The sequence below is a fragment of the Cyprinodon variegatus genome, unplaced genomic scaffold, assembly GCF_000732505.1.
Source record: "Cyprinodon variegatus isolate N-32 unplaced genomic scaffold, C_variegatus-1.0 Scaffold372, whole genome shotgun sequence".
In the NCBI taxonomy this organism is placed as follows: domain Eukaryota; kingdom Metazoa; phylum Chordata; class Actinopteri; order Cyprinodontiformes; family Cyprinodontidae; genus Cyprinodon; species Cyprinodon variegatus.
The window spans coordinates 548270-567606 of NW_015150825.1; the positions used below are offsets into that span (position 1 = coordinate 548270).

At 37.0% G+C, this 19337-nt stretch overlaps 2 protein-coding genes across 5 annotated transcripts in view; one reads left to right on the plus strand and one right to left on the minus strand.

Moving 5' to 3' along the window:
• Positions 1–6529: 6529 nt before the first annotated feature.
• On the plus strand, positions 6530–8807 carry prlh (prolactin releasing hormone). 2 transcript variants are annotated; one of them, XM_015386598.1, is made up of 3 exons: positions 6626–6657; positions 7007–7197; positions 8127–8807. In XM_015386598.1, exons 2-3 carry the CDS (start codon positions 7035–7037, stop codon positions 8330–8332), a joined length of 369 nt encoding a protein of 122 aa, XP_015242084.1. In that variant the 5' UTR covers positions 6626–6657; positions 7007–7034; the 3' UTR covers positions 8333–8807. The 2 variants fall into 2 exon arrangements, with proteins under 2 accessions (XP_015242083.1, XP_015242084.1); XM_015386597.1 differs by having other exon boundaries at positions 6530–7197.
• A 1687-nt stretch (positions 8808–10494) lies between these two features.
• Positions 10495–19337, minus strand: part of LOC107092264 (rab effector MyRIP-like) — a 152605-nt gene continuing 143762 nt past the window's right edge. For all 3 annotated transcript variants that reach the window (XM_015386627.1, XM_015386626.1, XM_015386625.1), the window contains 5 exons: positions 18811–19002; positions 18568–18729; positions 18356–18451; positions 14294–14354; positions 10495–13561 (listed from right to left, as the gene is read on the minus strand). In XM_015386627.1, the coding sequence (XP_015242113.1) occupies positions 13527–13561; positions 14294–14354; positions 18356–18451; positions 18568–18729; positions 18811–19002 (546 nt within the window). In that variant the 3' untranslated portion in view covers positions 10495–13526. The remainder of the gene's footprint in view (positions 13562–14293; positions 14355–18355; positions 18452–18567; positions 18730–18810; positions 19003–19337) is intronic.

A 19337-nucleotide genomic window follows, 5' to 3' on the forward strand; every position in this document is an offset into this window, starting at 1 on the left:
CAGCAGTCTAAGCCTATAGCAGCATAACTAAAGAGATAGCACTGGATAACCTAAGGCACTCTAACTATAATCTTTATCAAAAATAAAAGTTTTAATCCTACCTTTATATCTGTTTAATGATCAGAGAGGATGGTGGTGAAGATTCCCAGTCATCCTGGTCATAGTCATTCATAAAAAGTTAAAAAAACAATCCACTTGACTTTTTTTCTAAATTTGAAGACCTTTCGCTTCCCATCCAGTAAGCGTTTTCAATTCAAGATGATCATAGAGATGCAGGAAAGGAAGTGGCTTTAAATTCTCGCTGGTACTATATAAAAAAAGGCTCATTTTGTTTTCTCACACCCCATATAGATAAAAAAAAAATCTATTTTTCTTATGTAGGCCAAAATAACATATAAATAACAGCTTAATTCCATGCATTTATTAATTTAAAATCTTAAGCATTTTGCTTTCTCCATTTGAACATTCTGCCACCATTTTCATATCATTTACAGTAGTAGAATGAAAAAAAAAATAATGGGTAATAATCTTTTAACATTCAGAAACTCTTTGTTTCTCAACAGAAATATATGAAAGTGGATTAGCAGTTATTTTTAACTCTTGAATAACAAAACTTAAGTTTCACCTATGACACTTTTGAATGACCTCATACAGGCTTGACCTCATACAGACCCTCCAAAATGGCATTAATTGACATGAATATTCAAAGGTTTGTTTAGAAAATGTAAACTAAAACATTGTTTTATGACTGCAAGAAAACATTTCCATCCTAATTGAATCAGTACAAATAGATAAACGATGAGTGTTGTTGCATCATTGCCAAATCAATAGCATTCTGAAACTGTAGGAAAAAAAAAAGACCTGCGATCAGACCCTTTGTGGAACTAATGGTTCAATGTTATTGTACTGCGGATGAGAATCTTTCTTGAAGTTTTTGTGCAGATGCCAGCTGTTCTCCCATTAAAAGCAGATCCATTTCTCTACACCAACTGAGGCCAGGTGAATTGACCACTTGAGGGTAACTCAGCAAAGTTTAAAAGCAGTCAGAGTTGGAGACGGAGCAAATTTCTTGTTCCAGACTCAGGAACGAGTGGCACTCAATCGGAAAAGAAGGAGTAAGCTGGAAACGCTTTACTTCAGTGATGTGCTATACCAATGGCCTCTGACGACAAAGAAAGAAGATGACAAGCGACATAGAAAAAAAATGCCGTTTGCCTTCCTATCAGTCAGCATCATCTCTGATAGCATTGAAGGACATATACATTCAGATGTATGCAATTGGATAGTCGTTTGATTTGGTAGTTGCTGTTTACATTCAGAGTCATATATGGATATGTAATGTTGCATTTAGGCTTATACATATTAGATCAGATTCAACTTTATTGTCATTACACAGGTACAGATACAAGGCAACGAAATGCAGTTTAGGTCTAACCAGAAGTGCAATAGCAGCAAGTGCAGGATAAATAATGGTTCCATAAGTACAGGACATGGGTTTCTACTGAATAAATATAGAGATGAATACCATTAAAAACAGAATTTTACTGATAGATTTGTCCTATGAATCTATCAGTAAAATTCTCTTTATAATGGTATTCATCTCTATATTTATTCAGTATATTCATATATGAACATGCGTGTGTTAATGCTATTTACTGCTCACTTTTTGTTGGTGGGATTCAGTGGTGGCTGCTGAACAAGGGGAGGCTGAATGGTGTTAATTAAATCCAAACATCAGATATTGCATTAAGAAATATTAAAACACTTAAAACACAAAGTTACAAAGGGTGAAAATAGCTGTTGTAAAGAGCTCTGAAATAATCAACTCCAGAAAACACTAGATGACTGTTCTGACTGAACAATCACTTTTCCCTCTTGACTCATGAGGAAAACCTCCTCGCTGTCTGGCCACTGCCAGTCAAAAATGAATTATGTTTGCCAATCAGCATCGAGCAGACAGCTTCAGGACCAGCCCCTGCTTCAGACCCTCTAAGAGGTTTAGCCTTACTGGAAGTGATGTATTTTGGCATGTTATTCAATCAGGGCTCTACTTTCTCTCTGCTTACCTAAATAGACCGAAGCGCAAACCCCAACAGGGATTTATCATAGAGGCTGATAGGAAGGGGGGAGGGGATATTGCATCCAAGAGCAGAAAAAAACAGCCGATTAATGCTCAACATACTCATAAAATCAGGTACATTTTAGAGCATGTATAATGCAGTTTCATTATAACATTTGTGAAGTTTGACAATGCATATTTTACCATTAATCTTACAAAATTTACAGGTGAGGTTTAGCCTCCCTTGTATTCAATGAGAAATCACCACTGGAGGAATTGTTGGTCTGAAGTGAATTAATTAATAATTTCTAACAGTTTAACTACACTGTAGTAAATCGAAAAGCCTTCATCAGTATCATGGTAATGAAACTTTGGAATAGACATTTTTATTTAGCTATGCTGTGACTCAGGCTGGTGCAAACACCCAGAGAACTTTTTTTTTTTGGAAGATAAAAAAATCCACATCCATTTTAACTTTTGATTACAAAAAGACTATAACAGCTAACTATAACCAACTAGACTCACCTTATATGGACTAACAATGCAAATTACAAAGATTAAAAAGCTGACTAAAGATGTCATGAAAATGTCATCTAAAAAACAAACTAAAATTTGAAAATAATAAATAATATCTCTGTTGTTTAATTGTGATACAGGACAGCATAATAAACATATTCAGTTATAGATGATAGAGTTGGGTCCGTTTTTTTTAAGTGCTTAGTCCTGTTTTTCTGCCGGACATAAATATGGGCTCAACGTTTACTGTGCTTAACTGAAGGCCTTATGCGCTCTCTTTCCTCCTTTTGCCATGAAAACTATCTCAGCTCATCATCTCGACTGCTTTAAGACAGAGCCACCTATGGAGCTAGCTAACTGTTACATTTTCAAACATAGAATATGGATCACTGCTTCTCTGTTCCTAATGTGTGTCTGATTCTAGCTCCTTGAAACCCAGTCAACCTTGGCAGATAGCTGCTCACACTGAGCCTGGTTCTGCTGGGGGATTCTTCCTGTTTAAAGGGAGCTTTTCCTCTCCACTGTCACTGCATGCATGCTTGGTGTGAGGGATTGCTGCAAAGTCAGCGACATAAGCAAATGTCTACTGTCGCTACATTCTCATCCAAGAGGAGCAAATACTGTCAACGACTCAATGCAGTCTGGGTTTCTTTCGATAGAAAACTTTAGACCTATCTGACCTTGTGATCGGATGAAATTGTGTCTGTATAGCGCCATGAGGTGAACATGCTGTTAATTAAAGCTATATAAATAGAATAACAGAAATAATAGAAAACATCGATCTTCATGAGAATACAAGGAATTATTTACTGTTTGAGAAGATGGAAAAAGAGGAACTATAAGACAGAAATATTTGAAGGGGGTCAGTCAGCTTTTTTATGGATACAACAACAAAATATAGAAATAATGAAAACTTTTTGCAGAATTTTTGCAGAATCTCAGGCATTGAAAGAAATAAAATCCTGAAAATCACACAAAAGCATCTTTAACACATCCCTCAGTAGCTAAAAAAGTGAAATATTAGCTAAGATTCACAGTTTTTTATGAATATTTTTTTGTGCTTGACTGAATATTCTTATATTTTTTATTGTTTTATTTGCCTTTATCTTAAACATAACCATGTTGTTTTCTACCACAGTACATGCAATATTTTGATAGTTGGTTGTGAGTGGCTGTTTTTTTATGCTTCAAGCCTAAATTGCACAGACAGGTGATCACACAGCTAAGGTTTATCATGCAATTTAGGTCTACCCTCCCCCACACTGATGTCCTGAGACTGCCACTCCAATAGTTGAAACACACTGATGGTATTATTAGGCTGTGAGGATCATATATTTTTGCAAAGAAATTAGGAAAAACATCTGACAAACAGCAAAGATCCATCCATCCATCCATCTATTTTCTGTCAACCTTATCTCTGCTGGGGTTGTGAGGGGTGTTGGCGCCTATCTCCAGCTGTCAACGGCGAGAGGCGGGGCACACCCTCGACAGGTCACAGCAAAGATCCAAACCTCTAATTGCACTTTAGTGTATTAAACCCAATTTCACTTTAAATATATGTATCAATCTAACTTCTGCAAAACCCCAAGTGTTTTAACATCCCAACAGCACCTCTAAAATAATGTTTCCTTCTTTAAAAAAACCGCTACTGAAAAAAAAAACAACAACAAAAAAACAAACACACGGTAAAATTTTTGTCCTTTTTTAATTGCTTAGCAGAAATTTCACTATTTGCTTTGTTTTCTGTTTATCACTAATTTCCCAACAAAAGCACCACAGAGTGGTTAGAGAACATCCTCGCCCACACACTCTGGAAGCCATAAACTATGAGGCAGTTAACAAAATATACTGTAGCACGAAAGGGGGATGTTTTAAACCACAGCAACGTCATATTGTTAATCATCCTGCAGGCAAGGTTTCCTCAATCAATACTGTTGACCAGGGCTCTTATGGCCCCAGAATAAAGTTTAAAAGAGATATAAGCAATAAAATGTTTTTAAAGACATGCATTCAGATACATCTAAAACTTCCTTAAGGAGTGGTCTTATTAATTGATCTTTTGATTTATTTGTGTTGCACCTGCCTGGAACAGTGAACCAATCAGGTATGACCTTTGCTATTCCAATAAGGCCTCACAGACTTAAATCAAATCAGCTGTGCATCCCTGGTTGGTATCTTTGGATTATTGCATCTTGGCCCTGCATCATACAAAATGAAGCAGATTACAAATATGCGCTTGTAAAGGTGAGACAGAACTGCCCTGCAGAGGAGTTGACTAAAGCATGAATCTAAAGGTCACGCTTGCACGTCTGTTAAGTCACATTCCATAAAAAATTCATCATCAAATTTTAAAGTTTGGTAAAAACCTGTCTGTAATCCTTCAAACGGGTTTAAAGACTTTCATTAAATGCATGGAATACCTATCTCACTTGGCAAACATATTGTACAACCTTTATGGTAAACAGCTCTGCAGAATCTTTTTGTGTATGTGTCCTAACTCCATTTACTGACCTTAGCATTCCAATTTTCATACAAATATGCAGTCCGTTCAATTCAATTCAGTCATAAAAACATGTTCAAAGACAAACAGATATTTAAGTTTAATCCTATTTATAAAGCAATGCAGCAAAATGTATGTTTCTCCAAAAGGAAATCCAACCAACTGCATCAGGAAACAGACGTGCAATATGTGCTCCGTGGATTTTAGCCAACACCTTTTCCTTTCAGAGCAAAAAATTCCTCTTTCAGTTGTACCCCTTTATCCAGCGATATGGACTGCAAATAAGAGTATTCAAAGTTTTAATTTGAAGACAAATTTCCATACTGTAATTTTATCAAATATGAAGAAAAAACAAATTTCTGTTTCTGCACATTTAATTACATATCATGGTTTGTATACAACTGCGAGTTTCCTTTATAAGCTTCACCTGACCCATTCCCTTCTACAACCAGTTTATTTTGCTCCCTTGTGTCCTCTCTGCAAACCCTGCTGGGAAGAGGAAAAATAAGGCAACCCCTTCTGGTATAGCCGAACTTAATTTCTTGTTCATTCAATCTATGAAAAATAATGGTGGATGTGTAAAGGACAACATAATGTTGAAACTGAAATCAAAATGTAGATTGACAAGGTTTAATTTATAAGTTAACTAGATTAAGAAGTTTATACATCAATGAAGTAAGGCAGTTGAAGGTTTATGATTTCTTACATCTTGTGATTTTTAATCATTTAAAGGTAGGGAAGAAGTTCCCTCTAGGAGTTTATTTTGGTAAAATATTAACTCCCTGTTGAGTTTTTAACTTGTAGCTTCAAACTACAAACCATTAAAAAAAACGTAAAGCATACTCTACTGTAGATCCTGCTCTGTCCATCTTCAGGATTAACAAGCATCACCAATTCAGAACATCTTAGAATCTAATTTTACCTTTTCATCTTAAGATATTCATATTTTTATGTCGCCAAATTGTTCACTCATTTTTTAAGGATTCGTATTCAAAAAACCATCATCTGAGCTAATCCTCCTTGCTTGTTTTCTCCTATAATGTGTTTCCCGATCACCTCTTTTCTATGAATATCCTCTAAGTTTAGCCATGAGTGCCCTTCAGGTGCAATTATCTGGCAGATTCATGGTTTGTTGCTTGCTGAGGAAGATTTTGCAAGCTAATGCCGTGCCTCACACCCTGTAATGATCCTGATTGATGAAAGGCTCCACAAAACGCCCACCACAGTTCTGGATCTCCATCCGGCAGACCTTATTGTGCTGTTGGGTCAACCTATGCCCACTAATTTAACATTATCTGCACGTCACTTATTACTTGATGGACTGCTGGGCTGCGTGACAGACATCAGCAGGTTGTTCTTAAAGGGACGAGGGGCTTTAGGGAGTGGGAGGAGGAGAAAAGGAGGAGGTGGGATGCTCGCATACCGTGATCTACTCTCTCTGATCACTCTGACTAACCGACGTTGTGGATTCATCATCCATGACCTCACAAGCTGCCTGGATATATAAGCTGGGGCACACTGCTCTCCAGAAATCAAATTCAGACCTCAAGAAGTTGACCTAAGTTTGTCAGCAAAGATCTTGGTAAGTATTTTTTTATTATAAACATTTGTAAGAATATACTTATCTTTTGATACTTAAACTCCTTAAAATGGATTTGCTTTGGTTCACATTTTTAACCAAGACATTTGCACAATCTTAAAGGGACGATTTCTAACCAACTACAGGTACCTGTCTTCTCTAGTGCCATTAGTTGTGGAGTTGAAATGTAAATAAAACTGCAATTTATAGGACTACTTGTATTCTTTCAGGTTTCTAATTTACATCTACTTAAACAAATCTAATTTGATGATGGGTAAATTGCAGTGCTTTTTTTTTGCATGCCCTTAAGTAGAGCCTAAGTAATCAGCAGCCCCCCTTCCATCCTCCTCAGTGCCTTGACCGACCTCCCCAACCCAAGCATGCTGCCCGGGAGAGAAGCTGCTGTCCGGCAGTGCGTGCTGACGAGCCGCTGGCTGCCTGCAGCTCTGGTGCTGCTCCTGCTTCTCTCCTCCAGCTTCAGCCGCGCTCACAGCACCACGGTGGAGCACGACTTTCACATCGTTCACAATGTAGATAACAGAAGTAGGAGACATTTTTGCCTTCTTTCAATGCAGTTATACAGTTACTGTTGGTTTTGTAGATAATTATTTGTGATTTCTATTATTTTTATCTCTCTATCCTTTTTGATTGCCTCACCTGTCAAGATCTTTTATTTTATTTTTTAAGAAATAGAACCTTAATCAAAAAATGAAGCAAGTGGCTTATAGTGTACAACTGGGAGCTGTACCTAAACAAATTATGTTTTTTTTGTTTATTTACCTAAGAAAAAATATATAATCAACTCAGCTGATTTTTACAAATTCACATTTATAAGGTTTTAAATAACCTATCTTGTTTTTTCTAAACTTCGTCTAAAAAAATACTAAAAATTTTATGATATAAGTGTTGCAACATTCTAAAAGTTCTATTTTTATATTTTAACTAACAAAGGGAGTTATTTCTTTTTATGTAAGATGGAGAGTGGTATGAATTGTGAAGCACACAACTATCATGTTTGTTTCCTCCTAAACAGTTAACTAATTGTTTTGTTTCAGTAATAAACCGTAGAAACGACAGAGAATAGAATCAAATAAGAGTAAAAAATTTACAAGTTAAACTAGAAGATGCATCTGAAATGAGGCAGCAGAGTCAGCATATTTCTATTACAATTTTCTTTGCTTTGGCACTTTTATAAAGGAGACATTTAATACTATAGAAATTCATTATACAAAAAAAGCCATTAGGCATTCCATTCCATTTTTATAAAGTTTAAGGGATGTATTTAATTTTTCTTCTTTGCTTTTGCTTCATATTTTTAATAACATGTTAGATCTGTAAGATTTTGTACAACTGAGATTAGAGTCTATACATTTCAGAACCTTGTAAAGGTTTACAAAGTGATGTTGATGCAGTAGAATTGACATGCTCCCCTTCATTTGCAGCTGATGCTTGTATCTCTATGCAATGTCCAGGTCCAGAGATAGACCCGTTCTGGTACGTGGGCCGTGGAGTGCGACCCATAGGGCGTTTCGGGAAGAGACACAGCAGCGTGGATGCTCTTGGAAACAGCGGGATGCAGCCTGTCCTTAGGACATTGGAGCTGCTGCTCAACAGCCTCAGAAACAAAGAAAACCTTGGAAAAGTAATCAGTGGAGAGGAAAACGATTGGTTACCATGATGAAAAGTTCTCACCTTCTGTCCACAAACTTTTTTTATTATCTGAAATGAAGTTGTACATTCGTTTTATTTTGATATAAGCTATAAGCTTAGTCACATCTGTGTAACTCATTCTCTCAAGAGTATCTGTACATAAGACAATGCAATGTATATTGATTAATAAATAAGGATGTGTTGTTAGAATATCAGCTGATCTTGTTTTGTTATGTTTGCAAGAACAAAACAAAAAGTATGCTTCAAACAGAAGTTATTTTTAAGTTTGCAAATTTTATTTCGTAATACATTTCATTTCTGAGAGTATTGTGGCACATAGAGAATCTTTAGTTTTTGCATTTTAATATTTTCCCTATCATGTCGTATGGATTGCAACAGACAGTTACACAGAAAAGGTGAATGGCCCACCTTAGGAGCTGTGCACAGTGAAAACATCTTCTTTGTTGCTCAGGCTGGATTTAAACAGGGAGAAAAGTATTATCTGTTTCTATTTCTCTTTCACTCACTTTCATTATCAGAACCCCGGAGTAGGATTAAGTTACAGTTATTCCACAGCTATAATTTGACTTCCTCTATAAATCCAGCCTCATAAGTTCTAGCTATTTTAATTTTTCTTTTTTACAGTCTCTTGCACACAACACTAATAAAAAGTCTGGGCATTAAACAGGTTGCATTATATCATATCCATCTCTTTTTTGACACATATACATATACAACATTTTGATGAGATATTATTTGTTTACATTAGAAAAATACTGGACACCGATGATTGGACCCTTGCAGATGTGCTTTTCATGAAAAACTTTACATCAATCCCATAAAACCAGAAACATGCTTTTATACTACAACACCTTTGGAGAACAAGACTGACAAAAGTACAGGATCAATGTGCGCAAACTGAAAGATGTGAAAGGCTGTGATGAAAAGATCACTAATAGAAGAGGGAAGAGCATTCATACAGAGCATCATTACATCTTTTATGAAGTCCATCAGGACATCCAACCCTGTTTTTATGTCTCGCCTAAGCAAAAACAACAAGGTGCATGGCTAAATTAGATTCTGACTTATGTAAGTCATCACTAAGTAAAGAAAAGTTTCCCAGAATGAAAGGCAGTCTCTTCAAATCTAGTGTCTAAGGACAGCACAAGTACAGCGTGAATCACACTGGGCACTCAACGCCTTTTGTTGCCACTTATGTTTTTGTAACACTTCTGATAAATGACGGCTTACATTGAAAGCATCACATAAGTCTGTTAGAACTAATTAGGGGTCCTTTTAGGATAGAATAAAGCCTTTAATTTGCAATAGTCCTTATTTCAGCAGTATTGCATAAAAATGTTCCGCCAAGTACAAAAATAAACTGTTTGTAACAAAATCATGTTTTCATGACATTTATATTATATAGCCCATTAGATGTTGCTATGTAAAAACCTCATCAAGATTTTTATTATTACAACACAAATGTTTAGCTATGGCCCAGTATAGGGAAACAATAAAATCAAACACTTTATCTTAAAAGAAGGCCACAAAATTGAAAAGACAAAACAAGACAGTAAAAGAAACAAGATTTTTATAAAAAGCAAATTTTCCATCAAATGTAAGACCTTAAAGGTTCTGTGTTCAGCTTGGTTTTAGACCATATAGTTTGTTTTATACTTTTGGAGTCACTTGAAACCATCAGTGCACTTTCAAATGTACAAGTGTATAGTTGTTGCCAATTTACAAAGCAGAAACCAAAGGTTAATGATGGCTTACCTTTTCTAAAGGATAACTGGGGTCAAAAGCCCAGTCACTTTTTCAATTATATGTCATCCAACAAGAATTTAGAATATTACATTTATTTATTTGAAACAGATTTCTTTTTAGCTGCTACTTCCTAATCAGCAGATTTCCATACATTTAAAGCATTTCATGAAGAGGGAAAGCCTTGCTGAAGCTGGGCATACACTGGATGATTTGTTGCCCTTTTTGGGCTGATTCTCTAGTCGTGCAAGAATTTTGGGATCAGGCCGACTTTCAGCCTGATAGTGCGTTGTGTAGTGTACAGGGGCGAAGCCAGAAAACTTTTATAAGGGTGGCCAGGCAATAACCAATGTACACTGAGGGGTGGCCAAAAGCGGATCGGCACCAGAACCTCTGGGTCAATCTACACTGTTCCAACAGGTAAATAAATGAGCACAACATCCATATTTTCTAAATAAAAACAAAATATCCTTTCTTACAGCCTTTGCTAAAAAAATAGACACATATATTTAAACATCTTCCTAGCTAAAAGGTATAGTTTATGCAATTTATTCAGGTTTGAGATCTGGGACGAACATCTTTTCCTATGTCATTAGTTTCCTTTTATCCGTAATCATTCTGCAAAAAAGTTATAGTTAGTACCAATATCTACATAAATTGATTATTTAATATGTTTTTATTAAAATAGTTATTTATCTATGATTTCACTGAATACTCCTATATGACTTGCAGAAACGAACCATTTTCTCTTTACCCCATATAACACAAAATCTAGTTCTGAAAAGAGCATGAATTCTGTGCTTACAGTATCATCTTTAATATTAGTATATTGATGTGTATAATTAACCAAAATGTTTTTGTTGTCAAGTAAATGTTAATATATGAAAAAATAATATGTTATTCCACTTGAGAGTATTACTGTTGCCACCATCCTTATTAGAGTTGAAAAAAAATTGGCTCCCCATCTAGCTCCGCCCCTGGTAGTGTACAGGGGGTAACAAGGGGCCATCAGCCTCACATGACCACCCACCCGATCAGGAATCGTGAGGGCTAGAGAAAATCAAACATAAAAATTAAGTCAGTCATCGTAAGGTCGTATCAGAGCGTCGGGTCGCACAGTGTAAGAACATGCATCATGTGCAGTGAACTTTTATACAGGATAACCTGCGGTTTCGTCGTACAGTTTGAGCTGTAGCTGAGTGCAACAATTGAATATCACGCAGTGTATGCCCAGCTAAACTAAACTCACTTGAGGTTTTCCCGCTGCATTAGCAGTTGCTCCCTACTTATGTGATACTGTATTTATAACTTGTGATATTTTAACCCAGAAGTTTAATCTAGATATACTAGGATTCAATGGTAGTAGTGGTAGTAGATTTAACCTTTTATATAATCTGCACTGTAAAAAAATCTAATCCTATTTCCTGCTACTTCAAAGTGAGACATACTGGATTCCAGTTTTGGTTGATTTAATCTACTTATACAGATTTAGAATAGCTTTACATTCCTTTCCGTATGCATAGCTCAGCTAGATGGAAGTCAGAGCCTCCATGGCTTTGTCTGCTGCAGGTAGGCCATGTTCTTCTCTAAGTTTGCCATTTACATTGAACTTAACTTAAAGAGAGACATACTGGAGTTGAGTCATGTCAGAATAATTCATTGCAGCTACATCCTCAGTATATCTAAACTTCCTGGATGCCATTTTAGTTCATTCGAATCAGTGAAAAACAAAGAAAATGAAATAAATCTTCAAGCTTAAAAACATTCTAAACTGTCATAAACTATGGTAGAATAAGCTTTTCATCTCATCTACTTTAACATTCAGTTGTTTTCTCCTTATTATACAGTTAATGCTGTGTTTCATTTGGACTAAATAGGATTTTTAATTCAACGTGGAGCTTGAAAAACACCAAGAAATAACAATGTGGAAATTTGGAGATTTCCTAACTATATTTAATAATTGAATATGTATAATGTGACTGCCAGGTCTATATAATACAGTAAAATGTGTGGGTATGGTCTATTTATTAACTGTTTCTTGTTATACCCGTGAAACACATGGCACCCTACAACCTCTTATTTGCAACACATTTATTGAGTGTTGCTAACACATAAAAATTGAGATTAATCAGCATACAAGTGATTTAATTCCTAGGTCAGAAATGAAATGTAGATAATAAAGATAATTTAATTTCTCATATAATTTTCATACTGGCATCTAAAATATATCCCAACTTTTAGTTTAAATTTGCACCAACAGCTCACTGATTAATATTACAAGTGTGCTTTGTAATAATTGGAGCGAAAGCACATTTTAGCAGGAGGAAAAGGAAAATAATTTTTGGCCCTGATACTTTGCATATTTTTACAGGTATTGAGTGCAAGTTTTTTTAATAGTTAAAATACTCATCATTTTATAATAATCCCAACGTGGGAATAACTTATCTAGCCAGTCAGACTGATTTACAACATGCATCAGTCAGGAAAGGAGCAGGTAGAAACCGATTTCGAGAGCCAAACCAGGGCAGGACTAACAGAACCAGGGGAAACAGGTAAAAACCAATCAGATAACTACAGATATTATGCAAAAATCGTGTTTTTTAGAAGGAAAAGTTCTTAGAGTTGTTTATATTTTTCCATCTGGGGCATTATAAAGGGAATCAATTAAGCATTGCTCTCTTGCAGCCTCAATCTTGATCGTTATGATTACAGAAAATCACTTTTATGTTATGGGTACTTCTGGTGCAAATGTAAACACCTGCCTCCAGCACTGTGATTGGTTGAGTCTGTATTTGACTGGACCAATCAGGTTTTCATTTCTGTAAATCACTTGTTTATGTCTGAGCCTTAGCAGACTGACTTACACCCTGGTCAGGCTTGGCAATCGCCACCTGATGTCAGAGGGAAAAACACAAATTTTAATGGGTGTTGCAGAATACTTGCTTTCTTCTTGCTATTTTAGTTTGAGAGAAAAAAACAAAAAAACTACAGTATAAACACTGTCATTTTGTGTTAGGACACTGAAACACAGAAATCACAAAGTGATCTTTCCACATCTTCATTTTACATCAACTGACAACACTCTTGCAAACAGATAAAGAAACCATCAATGCATTCTTCTGTATGTACAGATGTACATATACATATATATTTATAGTTTTACGTAACATGAGGATTGTTTGCAGATTTTAAGGCAGAAAAAACAAATGCTAATCAGCTTACATGAGTGCACTGAGGGAGATAATACTGAGTATGATGATAAAAAGAAACAGCCAGTAATGTTTTCCTGTGAGGTGACACTGTTGTGGTTGGTTGAGGGTGGAGAACACTGGGCAGGCGCCGGTCCCTGCTTGGCTTAGAGTTGGAGGCAGATGCTGGGTCAAGGCACTAGATGTGAAGGGCCCTTGTCCCTGAGGCTCTGTAAAGTGGCCCTGAGGGACTTGTGCTGCTGCTTGTCTCTATGGCCGAACCTGCTGCTCTGACTCCAACTTTTCTGAAATGCCCCCCCCAAAAAAAACAAGTTTTCAGAAAAAAAAAATCTGACTAATAAATAAAAAAATATATACTATTATTCATGAGAATACAGATGACTAAAATTTAGATGTCAGGACAGTAAAACTGGCTTCGGCATGGTGGCCTAAGAGAAAAAAATTCTTCAATAGGGAGTTAATGACACGATCTATTGCTACAGCCAGCCGGACTCAAAGCTTTTGTAAGAAGATGGGTGTAGAAAATGAAATCTAAAAGGAATATAAAAACAGCTCCAACAGGAGAAAAAAAGCCATTTACAAACATGAAAGGGAGGCGACTTCTTGTGGCTTGATAAAACAGCCTTATCATGCTGTTCTGAACGTGTGTTTCCATTACTACTTTACATCTAATGGGGCCTTTCAGTTTCTTAGTCCGTTTTTAGCAAATGCATTCACTTTTGCATCCATTGAGCTGCCACTTTGTCTCTGTAGGTGAATAAAAAAAAACTCCCCTCTTTTTTGTGTCTCTTTAACACTCATATACTCATATTATATCTGCTGACAAAGCTGCAGTATTCAGTTTGTGCCGAGGGGATTTACTTACTTTCCTTTCTGGTAAATATGCAGAACATTAGTTCACCCAAGAATTTTTCTAAACATCTTTGATCATTAAGCCAATTATCTCCCCAAAAAACTGGTTCCCTCTGCAGGTGTTTTGAAAATAAAAATGAAAAAACATACGGTGAAAATGATACCTTTTAATGGAGGTGCTGGGAGTTTCCTCCTCTGATGGCGTGACGAGTCCAGTGTTTCAGGCTGGAAAAGAGACAGTTTCGTAGGTTATACAGCACAGATCATCAGAGGATGATGCTAAGCATGTTCTTTGGCCTAATCTGGGATTATTGGATACACAAAAAGGACTCACTTTCAAAAATATATCTGTTTTCACTTCATAAACCAAATACTTAAAGATACGTCACATTAACGACCAGGAGGGCAATATGTCAATCAATAATACCTTCATAGTATTAATTGCAAAAAAAAAAAAAAAGACTAGAATAATTAAGCCTGCCAAGTTATTTTAACTGAACATTAAATAAAACAAACTACAGGAGAGAAAATCAATACTCTGAATTGGAGGGCAAGAAAGTCCTAATTAATTCAGCTATCAAGTGCCTGAAAAAGAAGTCTATGCAGATCCTTATTAAAGGAGGCTGTCAAACTACCGTATACAAAAAGGAATACATAATAAATGAGTGTCAGAAAAAAAATGTATGATACTTCGTACTATAAAACCTGGAAATAATTCTTTTTGAGGGATTTATAATATGATTAAATATAAATTTATTGACTTTACTGAATTCAATTTAATTCAGTTTATTCTTATAGCGCCAATTCACAACACAAGTCATCTCAAAGCACTTTACAGTTCACCAGATCTTACAGTCAAATAGATTCAAAGTTTTCTATCTAAGGAAAACCAGTTCATTGCATTGACTCATTGACTCAAATGCAATCCTTTACACTAAGCATGCTTGTAGTGACAGTGGAGAGGAAAATTCCCTTTTAACAGGAAGAAACCTCCAGCAGAACCAGGCTCAGTGTGAGCGGCCATCTGCTGAGGCCGACTGGGGTACAAGGAGACAGAAACAGAAATACAAAAAGCAGCTGTAAAAGATGGCCCCATCCAGGAAACACACAGCCAGGCAGACGAGCTCCGAGCCAGCTCCCATCTCAGAGGAAGAATAGAGCACATCCAGCCAGTCACGGTAAGAGAAACAGGACTACACTGGAAAGCAGGCCGATCTCCAGCATCTACTGTAAATAAATTAGTAGTGGGCACAGACTTTTATTTTAAATCTAGATTAATCTCACTGTAATCTTGCAATTAATCTAGATTATTCACTCATTAATGCCAAAGATGTTCATGATATGCGTTTACTACCTCTAGAATTTAAAAGAAAAGCTTTACTTTCTTTGTGTTTGCAAAATCACACGTAATTTCGTCTTCTTACTTAAGATTTTTAGTCATAAATACTTTTTTTTCTCATTTCTTACTGTGTTTTTGCTGCAAAAAATAGTGTCCCACTTCCAGTTATTGATGTCCCATTTTAACAATATAGTGTCTCCAAAAATCTGACACATGCATCGCCTCGATCAACTTCTCATCTTCCGCTGTGTGCTGGTCATTTATTCTCCTCATGATAGTTCACTTCGCAGGTAGTTTGTTAGATGGGTCACCTTTGAACGACCTTGAGTCCTTCAACTACCCTTATGGGCTGGCAGCTTGTGGCTATCCACTGAGCAAGGAGATTGGTTAGCTTGGCTGATAGAGCTGTGCTTATAGCTGCATCCATGTCAACACGTCACGTTCGATGTGGTAATTTCACTGTACGCCTACACAGGTTGTAAGCCCCCAAATATACATCCGCCCTAAAATATCAAGGTTAAAGTCATTGTTAGTTTAGACCCAGCTTCCAACACAACTGTGAGAATAGCTTAACGGTGATATATTTTTTTTAATCGCTGATAGCCTGTTGCTTAGGGTCTGGCATTAACGCAGTGTGTTAACACCAATAATGGCCCACCACTAAAATAAATTACAATGTTAAAAGAGTTCCAGCAGATATTCATTTATGGTACTTTTGAATACTTCAATAACTCAATGAAGATATGGTACCTTCTACATATGTTACCTCCCCATTGAAAAGAATATTAAAATGTAAAATACATAGATATTAGTTTGACTGGTCCTAAGCACAGACAAATTAGAAATTCATCTTTTTGGTGATTAAATGCTGCTGGTGTCACCAGGTTGCAGCAACAATAGCACCCTCTAAGTAAAATTTCTTAAGGGCTGGTCATACTCCCGCAACAGTGTGTCGCAGTGAGGTTGTCACAGTTATGATATTTTTGATTTATACTCAATATTGAAGTGTGGTCTGCGCTATGTTATTTCACGCCACAACGCAAAAGGGGAAAATCACGAACTAGCTGTGGGTCTAGATACAGCCGAGGTGGTGAGGAAGTGGGGGCAAGTCTGTCCGATTATGGAGGGACATGAGGGCAAAAAAGAGCGGGGATCCAAGTGGAAAAAGGATCCCAGCGTTCTCGCGCACCTCGCTCTACTAGCTGGTCCAACTTCACGAGTCGTTTTCTGCAATGGCGGTCATACAAATAAAACAAGCCGGTAAGGTACCAAACAGGAGACGCATAGTGTAGAGCGGATATAGATTTTACCAATCAGAGGCCTCCTGTCTGCGGCACTGTCTGCGGTCACCTACAATTTGGAAAAGGTGCAGCAGAGTGTCTGCGAAAGGGGCGGGGACGTCTCTGCGTTCACTGCGACACCTACGCAGACGACCTAGTTTCGAAGTATAAATCAGCCTTTACTATTGCCTCTTTCCCATTGAGCGTAACAAATGTTTACATTCGATAAACATGTTGCGGTATCCATTGTTTACTTTCCTGATTCTGTCACTATGGTGAAATCGTAAACGCTAAAACTGCATCATGGTGTCACCAGACGCCTCAGGTGGGGGGACAGAGGCCACATAGCTTGCCAGCTAGGGGTTAGACACGACCTTTTTGGCCAATGGGAAGGGATAACCCGGTATTTTCTGTGGGAAAGGGGCTAAATTGAATTAGGTACAACAGAAATGTGCAAATCTATTTAAAAGGACATTACATTACATTTTTTTTGTTCGTTTGCAAAATGTAATTTGAAATTTTATGTTTCATCCTTGCTGTCTGGCATTTTAATTTGTGTCATTGCAGAACTTTTTTCAATGGAAAGACTCTCTGGCAACTTCATAGGATCTACTGTATTATTTCAAGGGCTACTAACACACAGGTCTCACCAAAAAACACATACGGGAGGTCGAACCTGTCTCCTTTTTGAATGATTTGAAGGATGCACATTCCCATGATGTTTAAACTTGGTTTTGAAAACTACAAAAGTTCACAATTTTGTAATTCTAACAACTCAGAACAGTATATGTTTAGTCTGATTTAACATTAGGCCTTTTCTTATGTGGTATATAATGATCAAGATTTAATTCCCTCTGCCGTCGTTATTTAACATTTCTTATCTGTCAGTCAGTGTTTCAGGCTATTAAGTGCTTGTGCAAGTCTGCATGTTACAAAGTAGATGTGAGTTCAGGATTGGAGGTGAAAGTCTAAAGTTAAAGTGTGACAGTGATGAAAAAAGGGGAAGAGAAGACACTAAGCCTGCAGCACCCTATAGGTATGAAAATGGGAACAAAAAAAAAAAAAAGACATAAAGCAAAGGCCTGGCATATTCATTCAAAGGTTCCAAGAACCTCAGATCAGATTTTAAATAAAGTAAATTATATAATTTATTATGTTCCCAGTTAGAGAACACCCATCTATTTTCTCCCGCTTAGTCCTTTTCAGCGTTGTGGTGGGGCCAGTGTCTATCTCCAGCAATCTATGGGCGAGAACACATTCACACCTAAGGACCATTTAGATAAGCCAAGTGACCTAACAGTCATGTTTTTGGACTGTAGGAGGAAGGCGGAGTAACCAGAGAGAACCCACTCATTGACGGAGAGAACATGCAAACTCAAAGCATAAAGACCCTGGGCCGGGAATTTAACCCGGAACCTTCTTGCTGCAAGTCAACAGTGCTTCCCACTGCAAACCAGTTAAAGGACACATTCATGCAAATCAATAGTTAAACCTCCTGGTTTTGATGGAAGTGATACTTTAGGCACATTAGTTAGCAATACATGCAGCTAAAGGTTTAAAACCACTGTTGGGGTGAACATGATGAAAATAAGAGAATCTGGAAGTACCTTGGAGTTTGGCTTGACCTTTGAGAAACGATTGCAGACAGTCACATTTAAGCCAGCTGTCTTCAGAGCTGAAATCCTGGCTTCGATGTTTGATATCTTCAAAACAGACACAAAAGTAACACAGATAAAGCCTTTACTGAGTAGTTCATTAAAAACAACATCCATAGAGGTTTGTTATCTTTTTTTAATAGTTACATAATTCTACCCAGTACCTTTAGTTCAGACTGCTGGACCTGAGCTGCTGCAGTGGCCACCTGGTCCTCCAGGAAAGCCAGCTCGGTGTCTGTAGTCCCCCTGCTAATACTCCTGGCACATTGCTCTAACTCCCCCAGTGCCCCCTCCAGGCCATACACAGCTCCAGCAGCCAGGTACACCTGTATAGGGAGTGATAACACTGTTATTCCCCATCTAAAGCCAGGTGGACACAGGTAGGTAGTGCTGTTTCTGTAGCCTACATTCTCCTCCATCTGGGTAAGCCTCTGGTCCAGCCTGCGTGTGTCAGAGCTGCTGGATATGGGAGAGGCACTCATGGACTCAGACGGGGTGTAGCTCTCACCACCAGCCTCTCCAATCAGGTCCTCTGTTGCATTCAAAACCTTCAGCACTTCTGTGGTGATGCTGCACAGCGAAGCCGCTGAATACTTTTGCTTTAGGTGGAAAACAGACGCATATTTAACAATTCATTGGCACAAATAACACAAATAATAAAAAAGTAATTTAAATGTTTTAAAAATGTATTCAAGTAAATAATATGGAAATATTCATGTACAAAAACAAAACAGAATTTAAATAAAAAAAGGACAAAAACAATTTTCCAAAAATATTTCCAGCATCAAATCAAAAGAACGTAAAATAGCATTGAAGCAAAAAATATGAGAATAAATGTGAAGATATACATGATCACACAAAAAAAGCAGTTTTGAAACAGTACATTTTTACTTAGTTATGGGAAAAGTTTTTTTAGTGGAGCAAAGATAAGCTC

What these genes read in the sequence shown, in the direction of transcription:
- prlh (XM_015386597.1), top strand. Translation starts at nt 7,035, where the DNA reads ATGCTGCCCGGGAGAGAAGCTGCTGTCCGGCAGTGCGTGCTGACGAGC. An exon ending in TCACAATGTAGATAACAGAA is followed by an intron (nt 7,198 to 8,126) that starts GTAGGAGACATT and finishes TGCAATGTCCAG; the next exon opens with GTCCAGAGATAGACCCGTTC.